The sequence below is a fragment of the Convolutriloba macropyga genome, chromosome 12, assembly GCF_964194025.1.
Source record: "Convolutriloba macropyga chromosome 12, txConMacr16.3, whole genome shotgun sequence".
NCBI classification, from domain to species: domain Eukaryota; kingdom Metazoa; phylum Xenacoelomorpha; order Acoela; family Convolutidae; genus Convolutriloba; species Convolutriloba macropyga.
The window spans coordinates 11,206,729-11,227,136 of record NC_134479.1 but is presented as its reverse complement, the minus strand read 5'-3'; the positions used below and the strand labels follow the sequence as shown (position 1 = coordinate 11,227,136).

General features: G+C 36.6%; 1 protein-coding gene across 1 annotated transcript in view; it reads left to right on the top strand.

Annotated features, from left to right (window-relative positions):
- LOC142351165 (uncharacterized) overlaps positions 1-20,408 on the top strand; it is a 102,773-nt gene that overhangs the window by 78,706 nt on the left and 3,659 nt on the right. The window contains exons 10-13 of the mRNA XM_075403280.1: positions 3,416-3,648; positions 5,656-5,832; positions 6,137-6,381; positions 6,665-6,867. Of these exons, the coding sequence (XP_075259395.1) occupies positions 3,416-3,648; positions 5,656-5,832; positions 6,137-6,381; positions 6,665-6,867 (858 nt within the window). The remainder of the gene's footprint in view (positions 1-3,415; positions 3,649-5,655; positions 5,833-6,136; positions 6,382-6,664; positions 6,868-20,408) is intronic.

Here is a 20,408-nt window from a genome sequence, read left to right as displayed (position 1 = left end):
GGCATAACTTTTATGCTCCCAGCGAGCGCTTTTTTTGCCTTTCGCTGAAAGCAATTGAGTTTACTGGCGTTAATACTACCGGTTTTCTCAGAAATTTCGTGGTTTTGTTCTTGTTTATTTATATTTTGAAGTCATATTAAAAAAACTTTTTTTATCTTGTTAAAAACTAAATGGATTGTATAAAAATCATACCGAAATGTTTTTATTCAATGGCGTCGACTCTTTTCTCCCCATTTTTTTTTTGAATTAGCGGTGTTTGTCTATTTTTTATCTTTAGGTAGGCGTAAAATGTTGAAGGGTCTCAGAAGCTTGTAATTAAATACTCAAGTATTTATGTTAACCGAGGCAACTATTTTATAGCAAACGGTCTCAAAGCTTAAGATATACACTTTCAATGATTTTTTAAAATTTTCAGATTTTTTTCTTCAACTTGTAGCTTATTTTCATCATTGAGAGGTCTCAATCATTTTTTAATTTGAAAAATTTAAATTTGCACTGATATCTTGTTGTTACTGATGTTTTGTTTTTGGACAATATGCGTTTAAATAAAACTTTTAGTGGTTTACTTGTGTTTCTTTTTCTCTTCTTTTAGCACATGATGAATGGACCCCAATGATTTTCAAATGTGGCACAAATGCACCTATTTATTTTTTCAGTGTAATTTAAGTTGCATTAGTATGATTGAGAATGGAAGGAAGAATACATAGTATTCAGATAGTAGCTAATGATACTAATGCCATCAATAAATTGTGTATTTGCAAATTGTTTAATTTTTTGAGTTTTTCTGCTTCTGTAGTCCGTTCCAATGGCTTAATCTAACCAACGACAGGTCCTATTGTTTCCATTATGAGTGTTTGGTAAAATTACTGAGAATTGTTTCTTTAAAAGCTTTTGATTTCTAGGACTTTAGCAATCATTTGGTTAAAAAATTGATTGATTTTCCGATTTCGCCTTATCATTTCCTTTTGTCGATTTTGTTACCTAGTCTCATTAAAGAAAATTGTCATCCGCTGTATAGTATGAACAAAATAAGTTTGTGCAGTTAAGGTTTTATACAATTAATTTTTGGCGTTGTTACTAGGTGCGTTCAAATTTAGATACTTAGTTTTTGCCGTGAAATTTTGTTTTTGCTTCTTTCGTTGTTTGTTTTTTTTCGTAGTTTTTTCAATGAAAGATCTCGTCAGCGCTGTGATGAAGCATGGTATCATGTAATTCAAAAAGTAGTTAGGTTTTTAAACTCAAACATCTAATTTTAATACGTCTTCATTTGGTTGACAATTAGTTCAAAAGTGTAGATGAGCTCGGGTCGAAACATCATTTGCGAACGCACATTAACGAGCATCCTTGTATACCCTAAAAAATTGGATATTATCAATTGGATCCAAACAACAATTAGAACTCAACAATATTCGGATCTTAACAATAAATGGACCTTAACAACACCTATTTATTTTGCCAACCTTGCACTGTTACAATCCAAAAGTATTTCGGATTGTAGTCAGTCAGTCTTTTTATTTTAAAAAAATTCTGCTTTTCGTTAATAAAAAAAGATCAATTAAAATCAAAGCCCACTGTTGATAGGTCCATAGGGCTTCCTAAGCAGTTGCAAATTAATGAATTTAGTTTCTTCACCCGAAAAATTATGGACAATTTGACTTTTAAAATTGTTCGATTTTTAAACAAACAATGGCTTATTTAATTTTGCCACCATTTTTTCTGAATTTGTTCAACTTAAAGATTGGTGGCAGCAAAAAAAGAATGCTTCTTTTTTATTTCTTTCTACTAAATAAAATTTAATTTTTTGCCATTTTACGCTTTAAGTTATGGTTTTCTGGCTTTGATACTAGTAGAATTCACAATTTTTTTTATTTTTAGGCGTTGGCCCGTTTTTAACGTTTTTTTCTCGCTTTATCCCATTGTCTTATTGACGACAGTTCAAATATTACATTATCGGTGTTCAAAAAATAACAAAAGAACATATAAAATTCCTTAAAGGCATAGATTAATGTTTTAACGGCTTCAACACCCCTTTCTCGGAGAACTTTTTTCCATTTTTCGTTAACTATCGTTTTCACTTTGTCTTTTTAGTGGCATGAATTTTCCTGGATAATGAAAGGTGTCATTAGGTTTTATGGAAAAATAAATCAACCTGCCTTGTTATTTGAAATGATAGCTGACGGCTTTCATGACTTTGAAAACAATTGTTTTCAAAAATTAAAAAAAAAAAAGAAATTAATTCAGATTCGCATTTCTATACTTTTTGTCTTTTTGTTACCTATTCTTGTTAATTCCAGGTCACATATGACAATATTGTTGTCAACAGAAGAAATAACTGTACAGAATCTACTGTTTTCAAAGAATTCGTTATGAATTTACTGGCTTCGACACAAGTTTTTCGCAAAAAAGCAAACTAATTTTTTATTTTTGTCTGTATTTGACGTTCTTTTTGTTGACGTCGGACATAATATGAAAATTGAAGTTCTCCGGCGCTTCCTTTGAACGAGCAAACGTACCTCGTCATTTATTTCTTTTTGTAGCTAATGGCTTTTATGACCTTGAAAATAATTGTTTTCAAAAAAAAAACAAAACAATTACTTCACTATGCTGTTTTTCGCTTTGTTGTCTACTTGTTTCCCCATTCTCATTATTTAGAGGTAGCAAACCACAAAATTGTCGTTCGAGGAAGGCTCAATGGAACATATTTTGTGGGGAAAACTCTGGCTTTAAGGCTTCGACTGCGGTCTCTCAAGTTTTAATTGAATTTTTGTTTGTTGTCTCCATTTGTTGTTCTTTATGTAACAGCATAAAAAATTGAATAATTACAGGTCTTAACGTTCTCCTATATAAGCATAAGAGGCATAGGTTATTGTTAAGCATTTAGATATTTTCAGTTGATATCTAATGGTTTTCCTTACTTTTCAAATTAATTGTTTTTAAAAATAAAAGCAAATTTTTTTTAAAATTTTGCTGCTTTTGTTCTTTTGTCTAATTGTTACCAAGCCTTATTATGGACTGGTGCCATATCTTTTCAAATAAATACAAGTTATTATCTTTAGTTTCAGCTTTATATGACGCTGTCTTGAGAAGTTTTGGATGTAATTAATTTTTGTTGCTGTCTTTTGTTTTTGTATTTCTTCTAACCTCGCTTTCTTAATAATGACAGAACGCATCAATCTAATGCGGCGTTTTTTATTCCACCGGTTTATTTGCGTTGGAGGCAATCTTCTGGTCCATACACCAGTTTTTTGAAAAATCCTTTAGTTTTTGGGTTGTTTTATCTGTTCCTCATTTGATAGATAATTATGCCAAAAATGTGATGAGCGGGGTCGGAACTTTATGTGCAAACGCACATTACCGTGCCTCCTTGTCCAATTTTGAGATTATATAAAAGCTGTTGTAGTTGGAACTTTTACAGGAATTCAACCGCCCGTTGTTGCTGGCAATTCAAGTGGAATTGACGGGAACAATAACAACATAAACAACAACCAAATTAGACGGATTGAACCTCCTTCGGCTGATGTGAGATTTGCCAATGTAACCGTTGCTAACGCTGGCGGTGGTATGAACAATGATCATCAGAACAACAATAACACCAACAACAATAACAACAACAATACTCAGATCAACGAGGATTGTGATGTTAAACCGGTTAGAGAACATCTAAAACCTAACCTACGAAACATAATTTTACAGCGCATCTAGTTGTTTCCCAGTTCGAGGAATTTATTCAAAAAATTATGTCACATCTCCACTGGAATATAAGGAATTGTTATTAGTTTCGGCTGACACTTCAAAAAATTAATGAATTCGCCAAATAATCAACTGAAAAACGGGAAAACTATCTAATACACGCCCCGCAAGTTCGGGTTCTTCCCACCACAACCCGCAAATGTAAGAGGAAAATGAATAAAGAGAATGTAGGAATTTTGTAAAAATGATTCCCTAGAAAAAAACAGCGAGCAAGATCTGCAAAAAATTATTGCTAAAATAGAAACAAAAACACAAACCTTGAATAGCCAGAAGAAAGACTGTAAAAAAATTCCCATTTGCACAGAAATTACTTCCATTACCAGACGGATAAAGTTTACAAGTCAGATATAATATAGATTTTTTCCAGTAAAATTGTTTTGCATCACAATTGAAGGTTCTGTTTTCTGCTATACAAACAAATAGTGTTAAACAAAACAAGAGTTCCTTATAATGTTTTCAGTTTAAACTGCTGGCGCAGATGTTGTTTTAAATTTTATAAATATTCAATTAAAAGTTGATTGAGATTTCATTTTTTGTATTTGATGAAAAAATTGCGTTTTGGCCTTTCTTGTAGGTAACAATTGCTTGATTTTAGAAAGATGTGTTCTACAATTTTTGGCTCATTTCAGTGATTAAAAATTCTGTTGGTTAAATGTCAGATTTCATAAAAAGATCACGCGACGTTTAAAATTTTGTCAAACAGTATACTTTGCCATTCCACAATTTTCTTAAGGTTCATCCGTTGTATTGACAAAACCATGTTTTAAATTTAAACTAAAATAACTAAGGATCCAAACAAAATAGCCGTTCTTCGAAAGTTATTAGATGGCGTACGATATGTATTCATTATATGGCCCCAGGAATTTTTTAGAGAATTTTTTATTGACTTTGAAAGCTGAAATTTAAATTAACTTCTATTTCTGAATATCTGCAGTGTTTTTCTGCTTCTCTGCTGAAATGTAATTTGCCAAAGTATTCTTTTTGTCTCAAAACCAAAGGAAAATCGGATTTATCTTTGTTCATTGTTAGCTTGTTTTCTACGATGTATTCATCGTTGATTTCCAAGATGCCGAGGACACCCTTTTCAATATCAGAAGTATTATTTTTTTGAGATACGAACTAGTATTACACGCAAACTGAATAATTTCAAATTCATTGTACTTGTTCCTCGAGGTCATTGATGTGAAGAAAGAACCCTTGGTTGATTTTTGCTCATTCTGAAAAATTTCACACATTTTATTTCACCAAGAATTACATCAAGCTATTCTACGGCGTTTTTCGCAATTCCCTAAGCAATTAATTTTCTGAAAAAACATGTGCTGGGATATTGAGTTGAACGGATAGGCAAGATCAGTAAACACGTATTGTTGACAATTATTTTTGCAGATTGCTCATAATCATACAGTAAAGCTTCAACCAGATGTAAAACAGCATCTGTGGAGTATTAGTACGTTTGAAATTTAGCAGGAGTTAAGTACAGTATTTTATCTACTTTTTCGCTCACTTGACACAATTGCAGTCATTAAAAAAAGTTTTGCAAACATTGGATAAAATGAGATCGGCTTATTATTGTTGCAAACTTTTACCTTCTATTTTTCGAAAAACTTTCCAGGAAAAATATTTCTTATAAGCATGTGTTGATACGAATCAAAAAATGTTTCCTACAGAAAATTAAGAAGCTGTGAAAATACAAAGCATTGAAAACACCCGAACTATGAGATTCTTTTTTTTTCAAGTGAATCAATGGCATCGTGCAATTCTTTTAGCGTAATAGCTCTTAGACTAAATTCTGCTTTTATATCACGGGCGCATAATTCCGAAATTCTGGTAAAAGAATCAATTTCAGTGATCGCAAATTAATATTTGAAAAATTCTGTGAGTTCATTAATGTTGCTTGAATTTCAGGGAGTAATAAATGAAAATGGCCGCAACGGACAAGGATCGAGCGATGCAAACAACAACAACAGCACAACAAACAACATCAACAATAGCACACCACAACAGCAACAGAAAGTTGTTCAGTTTAACAAACTTTCGCTCGGAATGGGTCCAAGGGCTAATACGTCTCCCGAAGTCAACAAGGTAACGTCTTCTAGCCCAAAAAAATCTGCCTGGTGGTAGAACAAAAAGCAATGGTTGTAATTCTCCAAAATTATTTGGTTCGAAAAAATTTAATTGTGATTAATTTTTAATTAAAAATTAATTTGAGAAAATCAATGAAATTTTTTTTTACATATCAATATACTTATGGAACATGATTTCTGTGTTTCTTCTGTGGGAAACTTTTCAAATCAAAACGGACTAGTTGACGGTTTGAAAATTAAAACATTTGCATATGTTTGTTACAATTTGGACAAATTTGATTGAATTTCAAATTTGTTCACAGAAATCTCCCCCAACGAGCCCACTGAAGTACCCCGGAATGCACACAGACAGGAGGGCTATGGAGCGCCAGACCAAACACAGTCAACAACAACACCCGGGAGGGGGAGGGTCACCAGAGGTCATTCTGAGACAGAGACAGTCTCTCTTCAACTCTGTCGATACTTCTGTGGGGGGTGGAAACAACAATGGACATGAAAATAACAATAATGCACATAGGGATAGATGCAAGACCTCTACGTACAACAAGTAAGAAATTGAAGTGAATTATTCATTATTTTTTGATAGTTTCATTTAACTGGTAAAATTAATTGAACTTAAAGGAATGCAATTTAAAATGCGTAGTCTCTTTTGAGAGTTCAAAAAAAACTTACATAGATCCAATTTTTGTCAACTTCAAATTAAAATAAATTAAATTAAATCTATTTAATTTACCCATACGAATATAGACGCCTTGACATTTAGAGAGAAATTTAAATTTTATCCACATATATTAATGTTGCTGAATAGAAAAGACCCACGTTTTGTGTAGATCGAACGCCCCGGCAGTTCTACTGGAGCGCAATAGACCAGTGACTGGGAGAGGTCGTCTGGACAAGACATCTGGCCACCTTCAACAGCAACAGCAGGGAGGGGGTTCTCTTAATAGGAGGCCTGTGAGTCTGAACAGGGCCTCAGTGGGCAACGGGGGTGCATTCAACAGGAGCAGCAATGAATTCAACGGAGACATTCGAGGTACAAAACTTGTAGAAAAAAAAATTTTTTTCTTTGTAATCATACTGGTCATATATCATTTGTATGATTTCTAAGTACTCATACAAGGATCATCCAAAAATGTAAATAATGCAACTGATTAAAAAAAGAGAGACCCAGGAGCAGCAAATTAAGCCTTAATTAGCTAATATATATAATCCTTGCATGAAATCAAAAAAATTTCAACCTGGGAGGTTTCTCATCAGTCGTTGGGAAATCTTTTACAGAGAGTGGCTGTGATAATGGACAACATTCGTAGTTAAAACTCTGAGTGGTAATCGGGGTGCCTTCAAAACTGTCACATTCTTTTTCATCCGTTACATTCAACAAGTAAGCTACAAGTATTTTCGCTACATCATCCCTTTTTTCTGGTGCCTATTTGATCGCAAAAGCGGATTGCCAGGCAAGCTATAATCACGAAATAATCTAATTGTTTCGTTTTTTTCTCTAAAGGCAACCTTGATTGAAATAATAAGGATGAAAAACGATTGAATGGTTTCATTGAAAAGAATATTAATGGAAGTTACTCGGGTCATATTTTTATTCGATTTAATCATTTTGAAAACAAAATTTAGCTATTTTAAAATTTATCAGCTTCCTTTTAATTTTTTTGATTAATTGCAGAACAGAAAACAAAATTTAAACAAAATAATAAATTTAGACAAAAGATTTTAGCTTATTGACATTATGTGCAGATCAAACAATTCATGGAAACTCTTCACATTCCTTCCAACTTTAACAAAATTACGGCCTAAAGCAATAATCATGAACCTCACAAATGAAAATAAATTTTCCAGCTCTAAAACTGGCAAAAAAGGTAACTTCATTTTGAGAAACTTTTGATATTCCCAAACTAGTTTTTAAATTATTTTCGTCAATTGTTTTGGTTGGAGGATGAGCTCTATCAACAAAAATTGGGTTAAGTATTAATGCAAATGTAAAAATAATAAAGCAAATGTCTGAAAAGTTTTAGAGTGATAAATTCAAGTTTTAAGTGGATGAAACTCAACAATTGGCCATGGAACACAAAAGTTGGCTAAATGCAATTATCAAAAGCAATTCTATTCTTCTTAATTTTTTGTCTTTGCATATGTCGTACAGATTTACAATCTGTAGGAATGAGTTGATTCGCGGCGCCGATTAGCTTATTCTACAGTGGCTATTTAGTGGTGATTTCGTGGTGCGATTCAACGCTATTATTTGCTGCTTGTCGATTGAATAATCTGGATACAGAATTTAGGCAGATTTGGCGTAGCGAAATCGCTTTCAATTATTTATAGGGTATTTCGCTTAGCGAAATATATTAAACTTTTTACACGTCTGAATTAAGACTTTGGCGGATCGGATTCTAACTAAAGAGAGAGTCAACTAATTTGAATTGGGAAAATGAAGAGAATGAATTTAGATAAAATTAACGAAACTGATTAACAATTTGTTCATAAGATTACATTTCTAAATGCGGCAGCTTACAATCACGAGACAATGTGAACAGACAAAAGATCATGCACAGGATGTAAACAAATTTACAAGTATGAAAACACAAGATTCGATATTCAAAACTAGAACTAAATGAATGAACAAAATAAAGGTAGATGAAATGAACTAAATTAAATTAAACATAAAATGAACCAATTTAGCTACACCAAACAATAGCCCCAAACTAAAAATGTACTATTATACCACATTTCCCCCTTGGCGAAAATAAGTAACAAAGTTATTTATCAGAAAATTAATAATCATATGTACTTGTTAAAATAATTAATACTGTAATGTTTTTAATCAGAGTTTTGAACGCTACAGTTTTAGAGAAATGTACTTTAATCACTCTCACTTTCGTAATATCTCTCAGCCTCGCCAACTGTCATCGACAATTCTGGTTCTTCGTAATTGGGGGAGACATAGAATTGGGTAGGGTATGAGGTTGTTGGAGAACATGGGCCGACTGTAAAATTAGTTTCCTCTTGATTAGAATGTGCTGCGGCAGTTTGTATGGCAGAAATTATTGATTTTTTCTCAATTTGTTGTTTCTTGATATTTTGTCGTCTTTTCTGTTTTCCAATTGCTCCAGTAATTGAAGTTGTGGGAGGGCAAGTTTGAACTGAAGTCGCATATTCATCCGATTCTGTGACCGATACTGTGGAGCGCTTTCGTTTTGTTGGAATTAATGCTACAGATGCTTTTGTAGCTGCTTTTCGCTTTGGCCTACTAGGTGGCTCCGCAATAACAATGCTTGTGGTGGGTAATTCCATTGGCACCGCGAGATCGTTACTTAATTCGGTGGGTTGTTTTGGCGGCGCTGTTGACAGTTGTCTTTTGGGCTTTGCTGGCATTCGTACACGGAGGGCGCGTGTAACATTAGAATGAATTGACGACACTGTACTAACGTCATCCGCCACTTTCCTATGCTTCATTCGTTTTCCTCCTTCTATTTTCTTTCTGTATTCTTTTGCGTGATGGTTTATGAGCTCTTCTGTTGTTTTGCCCGTTGGTAATTTTGGGCGTCGGTTAGCGTACACCTGTAATCTGTGTCACGTTCCGCCTTCGTCCCAAACTTTGCTAAATTCGAGTTGCTGATTGTCACGTCTCTCTTTCCAGGTTCTTTAATGACTGAATTTTATTCGTTTGTTTTGATTACTGAAGATCCTGGTGCTAAGACGTCATATAAGCCATCGAGACTTTTCTTCGATCTTTTCGTGCGAGGTCTCTTTATCGCCAGCTTTACCTCCAATGATGCTTCCATTCTGGGTATAGAATCTTGATTCCTTATTCGGGTCCTCCTTTTGCCGTTTCATCGCCTCTTTGCCCAGTTTGTTCTTATTCACCTCTATCTCAATGTTGCTACGTTCATCGTTGTTCCAATTATCGTCTGTGATGAGCTCGTCCCATCTGACAGTCTCCAAAACTAAATATTTGTTTAAAATGTTTTTGTAAGTTAAACTTTTTGGGTCTGGTTTAAACGTTATATTGCTTAATGGCGTATTCGCTTTTCTACCAAAATGTGCCGCAAATGGTGATATATTAATAGTCTTTTGACGACATATTCGGAGCTGATAAATTATTGAATTAATTGAAGCTTTCACATTGAATTGATTTTGCGCCGCCGTTTTAATACAAGCTAAGCGATTCTTGATTGTTTGAATTAGCCTTTCAACCAAACCAATTGCTCTGTGATCGTGTATTGGCGCTTCGATTAGCTGTATGTTATTTTGATTACAAAATGCTTTGATTTGTTGCCCCGTTTGGCATCGAGCTTGATCCAATCTAATTGCACGGGGTATACCGTGTAGCAAAACATACTCTTGAAAGAGTTTTAAAATATTATCTGCATTAGCTCTATCAAACACTTCTGCTCTTGGGAATATCGAAAATCGATCAATGCATGCAAGAAAGTAAATCTCTTGATTTTTTTCATTATAGATGGGTCCTCCAAAATCAATTTGAATTTCTTCATTTGGAAATTTACATAACTTTAATGGTGCCCATTTATTTGCAGGTATAATAGGTTTTAAATTTTTACCAATTTTGAAACAAGGGTTGCAAGCGTGAGTTTCCATATCGGTCATCCCCCATGTGCCAGGATGAGTTGCATGGATGGCGTCTACATAGGCATCTTTGATCGCATGGGGAAGAGCAATCCTGTCATCTATGCAGACACACCCGTTATTTACATGCAAGTCTTTCCAGAAGGAATGGATGTAAGGTGATATTTTTTTACATCTATCTTCGTTGTCCGTAAGAATGCAGTCGCGAATCTCTTTCAAAATCGCGTCCTTGGTTGTCAGACTGGCCATTAGGGAGCTGGAGAAGATTTTGGAAAGCGCGAAGTTGAAAGAGTCCAGGTAGAGGTCGTCTACTGACGGCGAAGTGGCTGTTGTATCGGTTGTGGGCGTTATTGGAGTTGCGGGTGCTGCTTGAGCTGTTGAGGGTCCCTCTTCTGCAAATCGTACTCTCGAAGGAGTCGATTGTTTGACTGTCATCAGGGTTTCATCATCGGAAGTTGATTGGGACATCATGTATGCGTTTTTGAATTTCGTGGCGATTCGTTGGAAATTGTTTAAATTAGAGAGCGACTGTTCAGTGGGTCGGTTCAAGGCAAAAAGCGAGTGAGGAATGTTAGTTGTCTCGATTTTGGGGTTGGAAAATATATTATTTATTGTTAATTCGCTAATTGGGTTAACAATTTGCGTACTTGTAGAATATTCTGGATTTCGCGGTGCGAATTCACTGCATAAGTTATTAGTGGAATTTGGATTATTTATGACGCTTTTTGATTGTGGATTTCGCGCTGCGAAATCGACGTAATTTTCGGCGTTTAATAAGAAGCGTTTTACACTGCGTTTAATTACATCCAATTTTGCTACAATAAATTGCTCGTCATATGCAGATATATTAGCAGCTTGTTGTTGCGGGTCGCGAGAGATATAATCCACTAATTCCAATTTTGTGCCAGGCAGATGGTCAATTGAGAAATCAAATGGTAGTAATCGATCTACCCAACGTGTGAGTCTACTATTATATGATTTGTTAGACCTGTTTTCTCTCATGATTGAGAGAAGAGCTCTATGATCAGTTATCACAGTAAAGGGTTTGCCGTATAAATAATACTTGAAATGTTCCACGGCGGACCAAAGAACACCCAGAAGTTCTAGTTCATTTATACTATATCTGTCTTCAACAGAGTTGAAAAATCGTGACGCAAATGCTACTGTATGCCACCCATTAGGTGTTCGTTGTTCCAATGCGCGTCCCAAACCTTTGCGTGAGGCGTCGCATTTAATTCGTGTTTCTAATTCCGGGTTGAAATGTTTATTTTCAGTGGTTTCCGTAATTTGTTCTTTTATTAGGGAGAACTGTTTTTCATGCTCTTCCGTCCAAAGATACCTGGTGATATATTTATTCATTTATTTAATTGTTGCAGTAAAAATTATTTGATGTCTTTAAATTAGTTCAATTACTGTCATCTTACTTTCACCTTCACTAACTTTGTTCAATTTGTTTATCATATGATTTCATGCCACTGTCTGATAGTTTCCCGTTTCGTGATCAGACATGTCTGATCACGTATTCACGTTGTGCCCAAGTGGCTCCAATTTGTTAAATTCATTCTTCTTAATTTATGCAACTCAATTCAGTTTGCAAAATTGTCTCTTGTTCTCCCGCTCCGCAAGTAAGCGAAACAAAAGTAAAAGTAGATCTCGTTCCGCGAATAGCTCATAAACATTCCGTCTGCATACTCGCACCGCGAATCACCACAGCAAAATAGTAAAGTACGACATGGCGCAGTCAGCAACGAAAAGAACACCTCTTGGAATCGACCCTTTCTGGGACAAACCGACACCGGACCCACCACTTCGCTGGGAGAAGTGGAGAGTTCAATACAAATTAGCACTCTTAGCCAAACAGAATATCATTTTGGACACGCTACTCGGCCCAAAGCCTGAAATGGTGGAGCTACCCTTGGAACCCATTTATGAAGAGACTATTGTGGGTGCATCTGCACAATCAGAGAGGGAAAGGAACGCGCGCAACGCGCAACAAAAGATGAATTGGCAAAACAAATGCCAACGACTCATCGAGATAGGCATAATGTGTGGTGACAAACCGTGGTCGTTGGCGGACCGAAAATCAGTATCCCTTCTCTACTTGAGTATTGGAATAGAGGGACGCCGTATCTTAAATTGTAAGAACCCGCATATTATGATAGATACACTATCAACTCTTGATTTCTGGAAAATCGTAGAAGAAGCACTCATCCGCCCGCGTAACATAACATTCGATAGACACGTCTTTCTGATCACAAAACAACTCAGGGGGGAAACTGTTGAACACCTCTACGGTAAATTAAAAGAACTGGCGGAAAACTGCGACTTTGAGAACAAAGAAGAAACTCGATACGCGATGTGTTCATCACAAACCTAATCGACCCCGAGATTCAAAAAGAGCTACTAAAACAAACTGTGGAACCACGTCAGGCATTGGAATTAGCAATCAACATGGAACTCGGAATGCGAAATCAACACCAAATTCAACAGCATAACAAAATTGTTGTCCCGGCGAACGTAAATGCCGTCCAATTCAGCAACAATCCACGAAGACCGTATTGGCAGAACAACAATAACAATGTTGCAAAACAGAATAATATATCAACACTCTATTGTTCCAACTGTGGCGGAGTTTGGCTCCCAAATCATCGCAAAAGGAAAGACGTGCAACAATTGCGGATTGCTAAATCACTTTGCGAAAGTCTGCCGCAAGCAACAAAGGACCATCAACACAAAACCACAAGATCCCAAGAAAAAGATGGTTCGGGTAGTGGAAGAAGATCCACATCCAGAGGACTCAGTAAACTTTGTTCAACCGCCAAAACTCTATGAATCTGATTACAGCAGCGGCGAAGAGGACAACACAGTTGCCATGATTGAATCCGCAGTAGAGAAAGTTGAACCCCTCAATATGCCACTCAAGATTGGAAACGTTAATACAACTCTGCTCGTGGACTCCGGGAGTGCATGCAGTATAATGCACCTTTCACTCGCGTCGCAAGTAGTACAGAACAGCCCCCGCGCTTTCTGGATCCACGAATCGTCACCAGCACAACTACGAAATTTCTCTAACGAGCCAATACAGGTACTGGGAAAAATCCAAGCTCCGATCACAAGCAAAGGATGGGTATGCGACACAGCAACCTTCACCGTTGTTGCTGACGGCTTAAAGTCCTTAATAGGTCGTGATTTGTTCGACCAACTTGGACTTGCAGTAACACAATCTACACTTCAAAAAGGTAATTATGTCAATAACATTGCATCCTCGGAATTTAAAGAGCAAATAGCCACAAAATTCCCTGGTTTGGTATCACCCATCGGACGATCAAAAAGTCATGTAGCAAAATCTAAGTTTTACAAGAATTTCCGAGCTAGACACCAAAAAGGTAGACGAATTCCTATCAATCTCCAAGACAAAGTTAACAGAACTTCGAAAATTATTAGCCGAAAAACACATTATAAAACTGTCGAGCTGCACAGATAATTATTTCATTTCACCTATTGTAGTGACTTAAAAAAGACCAAACGATAAAGCTTGCATTGGATTCAAAAGTTTTAAATAAAGCCATCCACAAGAACAAATATCAAATGCCGAATATTGATACGCTCATTGAATAAATTTCTGAACAGATAAGCGCTCCCGCGTCGCAAAACACAACTTACTTTTCTACGATCGATTTGAAATATGCATACAGTCAATTGAATTTGGATGTTAATACAGCTAATCATTGCAATTTTAATATAATTAGTGGTGATATGACTGGCACGTATAGATTTCAAACAGGATTTTACGGACTTACAGATATACCAGCAGAATTTCAAAAAGCTATGAATTATACTTTAATTGGCTTGGAAAATACATATTGCTTTCTGGATGATATTTTAATTGTTAGCAAAGGGTCTTTGAATAATCACAAAAAATTATGTCATGAAGTGCCTACAACGTTTAGATGATGAAAACCTTAGGATAAATTTACCTAAATGTCACTTTGGAAAACTAGAAATTGACTGGCTTGGGTATCATATATCACAAGAGGGTATCTCGCCTCTCGAATCTAAGACTGCGGCAATTTTGGCTCTTGATGCACCGAAAACATTAAAGAAACTCCGTTCATTTTTGGGATCCGTTCATTATATTGGGAAATTTATCCCAAATTTAGCCCAAATAAGCCATCCCCTTCGTCCGCTACTGAGAAAGTCCTCAAAATTCATTTGGACGACTGAACATGAAAATTGTTTCCAAGAAATAAAAACTCGCATAGCGAACGCTACTGCTAATAGTCACTACAACCCGCAACTCGAAACACGTGTGAAATGTGACGCATCTCGGTCAGGTCTTGGTGCGGCACTCGAACAATTATCTGTAGATGGGTGGAAACCAATTGCGTTCGCGTCTCGATTTTTAAACTCATGCGAGGAACGCTATAGCGTAAACGAACTTGAACTTTTGGGTGTAGTCTGGTCAACAGAATATTTCAAAAATTATCTGTATGGAAAACAATTTAAAGTAATTACTGATCACAGAGCACTTCTCTCAATTATGAAAGAACACAGATCTAAAAAATCCTACAACAGTAGATTAACCCGATGGGTAGATCGCCTTCTCCCTTTTCAATTTGATATTGAACACCTTCCTGGGGAAAAAATGGGTTTGGTAGATTATATTTCCCGCAATCCATCTCAAAAAGCTAAAAAGGTCTCCACATATGATGAAGAATTTATAGTCACAAAGTTGAAACTAATCTCGAAATCAATTAACACATTAGAATTAAAAATTGAACACCCCGCATCACATTTACACCAGTTACTAAAAAATCACACACTCGACCCGCAAAACACACCTCAAATTGAAACATATAATTCCGCAAACCAAATCACACCTAAATTTGAGTCTCTTAATAACTCAATAAATTCAATTAGCACACGCGCTATGCAAGTATGCGAACATGTATTTAGTCATTCACTCGCTCCGCGAAATCATGCCTCAAATAGTATTTACCAATTAAACAATTTAAAATATGCACCACTCGCGTCTCAAAATCCACTTAACACTCATCTCGCTCTGCAAAATACCAGTAATAACAAACAATTAATCCAAATTAGGAATAAAGTGACATACGCGCAGCGCAAGTATCAAATTACTCAATTACAAATCCCGCCAATCGAATCACATTCCGAAAATAACTCCAAAAGTCACCACCCAGAATTAAAATCAGTGCTTTTTGCCCCTTGTCTATCTAGAATTCAGTCGCATCCTACTAATCTCAAAAACTTAACTAAATCATCATCCATAATTAAAGACATCAATTTAATAGCCAACAGTATGCCGTCAAAGAAAAGAATAACCAGAGTACGAATCAACGATACATCCCGAGCAGCGGATCAACCCTCAACCAGTGACAACGTCACGCGCACCGCGAGTACGCGATCTAATTCAACATCTACACCCCGCACAGCAAATCAACGCCCGCAAAACATTAGTACTCCGCCGGCAACAAGCATGGCACACAACATAACCCCAACATCCCCAACCCATTCTTCTAATGCTAGTACCCCGTTAACGCCGAGCCCGCACGTCCCCGCGTTTGACTATATAGTATTAAAGATATTCAATAAAACACTCATCGCTTCTCTAACTAGCAAAGATGCCGTCTTAAAAGAAGTCAGGGATTGCATACTGACAAATAACGAAGCCCGACTAAAAGCCATCAATCCGTACATACATTCGTACTGGAGGGACCTTCACGTGCGCTCCGGGTGCGTATGTATAGATGAGAAGGTAGCTATCCCCAACGTGCTCCGCGAAGCACTCACAGATGATATTCATGCCAGCCATCCGGGTACATGGGGCATGATTTGTATGGCAACACATTGCTGGTGGCCTTACATGCATCGGGAGCTATTAGTCAAGGCCACTGAGTGCAAACGGTGCACAGTAATTAGTAAGAATCTAAAATCCGTTATTCCCGCTAAGCAATTTACTCCTCATATACCATGTGTTGAACCTAATCAGGAAATTCAAATCGATTTTGGGGGACCAATTTTTGATGAAAAGAACAATGAAGTATATTTTTTGGCAGCAACTGACCGTTTTTCTAATTATCCAACTGCATATATCTACGAAAAAGCTAATGGACCAAATGTTCTAAAATTTTTGGACATGTACATCGAAACTCACGGAATTCCAAGATCTATCCGTTTAGACCAAGCTAAATGTTTAATTGGACATCAAGTAAAGACTTTTTGTAATAAAAACAACATTGAAATTATTGAAGCGCCTGTAAATGATCACCGTGCTATTGGGTTGGTGGAACGGTTAATTCAAACAATTAAGAATAGACTCGCATGTATCAAATAAGAGAAATTAGCTGCACACGCCTTTCATGTAAAGCATGCATTAAAGATAATCATTCACCAATTGCGAATATGTAAACAAGGAACAACAAAGATCTCGCCCTTCGAAGCACATTTTGGGAGAAAACCTAATACCCCGCTAAGCGTGATTGCAACTAAACCGAATTTGATGAATTTGTCGTATAAGGGTATCATAAATCACTACTTAGACGAAGAAACAGTGATGCCGGAGGAAATATTGCCCGATGACAAATGGATAAGTGGCTACCGAAGCGATATTGAAGTCGAAAAGGGCATGACACGCGTCACAACGGAAGCAAGCGCAAGAGAGAGGGCAAGCACGGATGGCGAATCCAGATTCCTCAAAACAAAAGCAATCCGCCCCATTCCCCTAAAGAACGATCGGTAGAGTTAAACTTGGCTCACAAAATTCACGGCAAAAAGCGATCCAAGAAGAAACTAGAAGGTCTTTATGAGGTTCTCGCCCCGGGGTCGCACATCCTCAAAGTAAGCCCGACCACATCGACCATCAAGGAGCCGGGCAAACAAATTGTTACCGTCCGCAGTAGCGATATTGCCAAATTCGGCACCCAACAGGAGAGACAGACTCCATTAAAAGTATATGCTGACAGACGCGGGCCACGTTCTGGGGAGAAAGTTGTCGGAGAGCTGATCCACAGCCACATTAAAGAGTTCACCCGGAAGCAAAAGGGTGATTAAAAAAATGAAACACAGGAAGAGAGCCGGGCAGCGGAGTCTCTTCACAACGTTCAAACATTTCACGCGCGATGCGGGGCGAGTTCCAAAATTGCCAAATTTCGCCGCGATCCGAAACCCACAACCTCCACTCGCGATCAGCGAACCGACTACAAATGCGCCTACCAATCCACCCGCAACAGCATCTTCAACACGATCATCAGACCGTAATAGGCGAAGCCCGTCATATTATGGTTTCGAAACATCACCTCCAACATCAGACATCCTACCACCACCTAAACAACCCCGACGAGCGGGTGATGTCAAAAATTTTGCACCACCTGTCACAGTTGTCGAATCGGTGCAACAAATCTTGGAAACCCAAACCGAAGAGCAAAACGTGTCACCCCAGATTGGTTCTGTCTCGCCTCCCGCGGTACGAAATATACCTTTGCTAGAGACGGACACCCCGACATTGGCTAGAACAATGACTGCTCTTGATGCAGAGGAACAAGATTTTGAAAATAAAGATTGGACCTTGTAAAACTCGAAAACTGAAAAGACATTTTATATTGTATTAATCATCGTATTTTTAGTTATGATAACCAGCAAATATATTGATATTATCTATCTAACCGGGGACCTTGTATTAATTTGTAAATATTATTATTATTAATTATATCTGAAAAATTGTATATTACAATTTTTCTTCTTGCTGTGAAGGGTATGTGGTACCTGGTGATATATTTATTCATTTATTTAATTGTTGCAGTAAAATTTATTTGATGTCTTTAAATTAGTTCAATTACATTCATCTTACTTTCACCTTCACTAACTTTGTTCAATTTGTTTATCATATGATTTCATTCCACTGTCTGATAGTTTCCCGTTTCGTGATCAGACATGTCTGATCACGTATTCACGTTGTGCCCCAGTGGCTCCAATTTGTTAAATTCATTCTTCTTAATTTATGCAACTCAATTCAGTTTGCAAAACTGTCTCTTGTTCTCCCGCTCCGCAAGTAAGCGAAACAAAAGTAAAAGTAGATCTCGCTCCGCGAATAGCTCATAAACATTCCGTCTGCATACTCGCACCGCGAATCACCACAGCAAAATAGTAAAGTACGACAGGTTTCCGTAATTTGTTCTTTTATTAGGGAGAACTGTTTTTCATGCTCTTCCGTCTAAAGAAATTTTGAATTTTTCTTAAGCAAAGGTCGAAGGGGGTAACATAATTGTGACAAATTTGGAATAAATTTTCCTAAATGGTGTATTGAACCCATAAACGATCGAAGTTTTTTAAGATTAGTAGGTGTTGATAATTTTCCAATTGCATCCGTTTTACTTGAAAGTGGAGTTACACCTGATTGTGTAATATTATGTCCGAGCCATTCAATCGTTTCTTTTGCGAAATGACATTTTGCAAGATTTATGCGTAAGTTTTCTTGATCTAGTTTTATTGGGTATTTATTTTCGTACCAAATCCAGATGTTTATCGATTCCACCTCTGATTACGATCAAGATATCATCCAAGAAACATAAAGTATTTTCCAAACCTGCAAGGGTACAATCAATAGCTTTTTGGATTTCAGCTGGCATATCCGTTAAACCGTAAAATCCTGTTTTAATTCGATATGTGCCAGTCATATCTCCGCTAACAAAATTAAAGTTACAATGGCGGGCCGTATCACTGTGTAAATTAAGTTGACTATAACCGTACTGCAAATCAAGAGTCGTAAAATAAGCAGTCTCCTGCGGCGCCGTTGACAGTGTTTGCGAAATTGTTTGAATTAGCGAATCTATATTGGGCATTTGATAGTTGTTTTTATGAATAGCTTTATTTAGAATTTTTGAATCAAGTGCTATTTTGATTGATCGGTCCTTTTTTTACCGTAATGACAATCGGAGATATGAAAAATTGATCAGAAAAGTTGTTTAATTTTTCTATATGTCCTTCGTTTAATAGTTTTTCTAATTCAAATTTCACTTTCGATTGAAGATGTATTGGCACTTTTCTTCCTTTCTGATGTATTACTCGATAATTTTTGTGGAATTTTGAATTGACCGTATGATTTTTTGATTTTCTAATTCGGGATATCAAATCGGGAAACTGCTTTGCAAGTGATCTCTTTATTGCACAAGGTTGATCTATGTTATTAACCTCTGTTTTCGGACAAGGCTTCTGAGATATTGTGATGCCTAACTGATCAAAAAGATCTCGTCGTAATATTGGTCGAAACCCATCGGCTACGACTGTTATTTTTGCTTTCTGAATGTTCCAATCATTACATTTTACCGGCGTTTTTAAAGTGCCGGGAGGTTGAACAATATCGTTAGAAAAAGACTTCAATTCCAATGGTTTTTTCTCCGACCATTGTGATTGCGCACAATTGACCATTATTTCTCTTGCAAGTGACATATTAATAATGGTACAACCACTACCGGAGTCGAGAAGTAAATAACAGTTTGTGTTTCCAATCGTTAATGACAAATTTTTCAGTGCTAAATATGGTGAACTAATATTTTCGTCTGTTGCAACGTAATTATCATCCGAAGAATCATAGTCTGAGTTGATTTGTTCATTATAATTGATAAAATTGACGTTCTAATTTTCCTGACTAGAATTTTGATTAGATGTTTCAGCAGTTTCTACAGTGTTAATGCGACTGGTTTGTTGAGTATTTCTTGTATTGTTACGTCTTCGTCGACATACCTTAGCAAAATGGTTTTGCAAACCACAGTGATTACATTTCTTACCCATTACAGGGCAAACCTGACGATGTGTTGGTGTCCAAATTTGACCACAACCACGACATTGTCCAACGGATGCGCGGTTGGCGACTGCTCTACTTGATTGATTTCCACGTACACTCGCGCCGCGAAATCGATTGAATTGTTGTATTGCGTTCACTGCACAACCAGTTGCACCGTT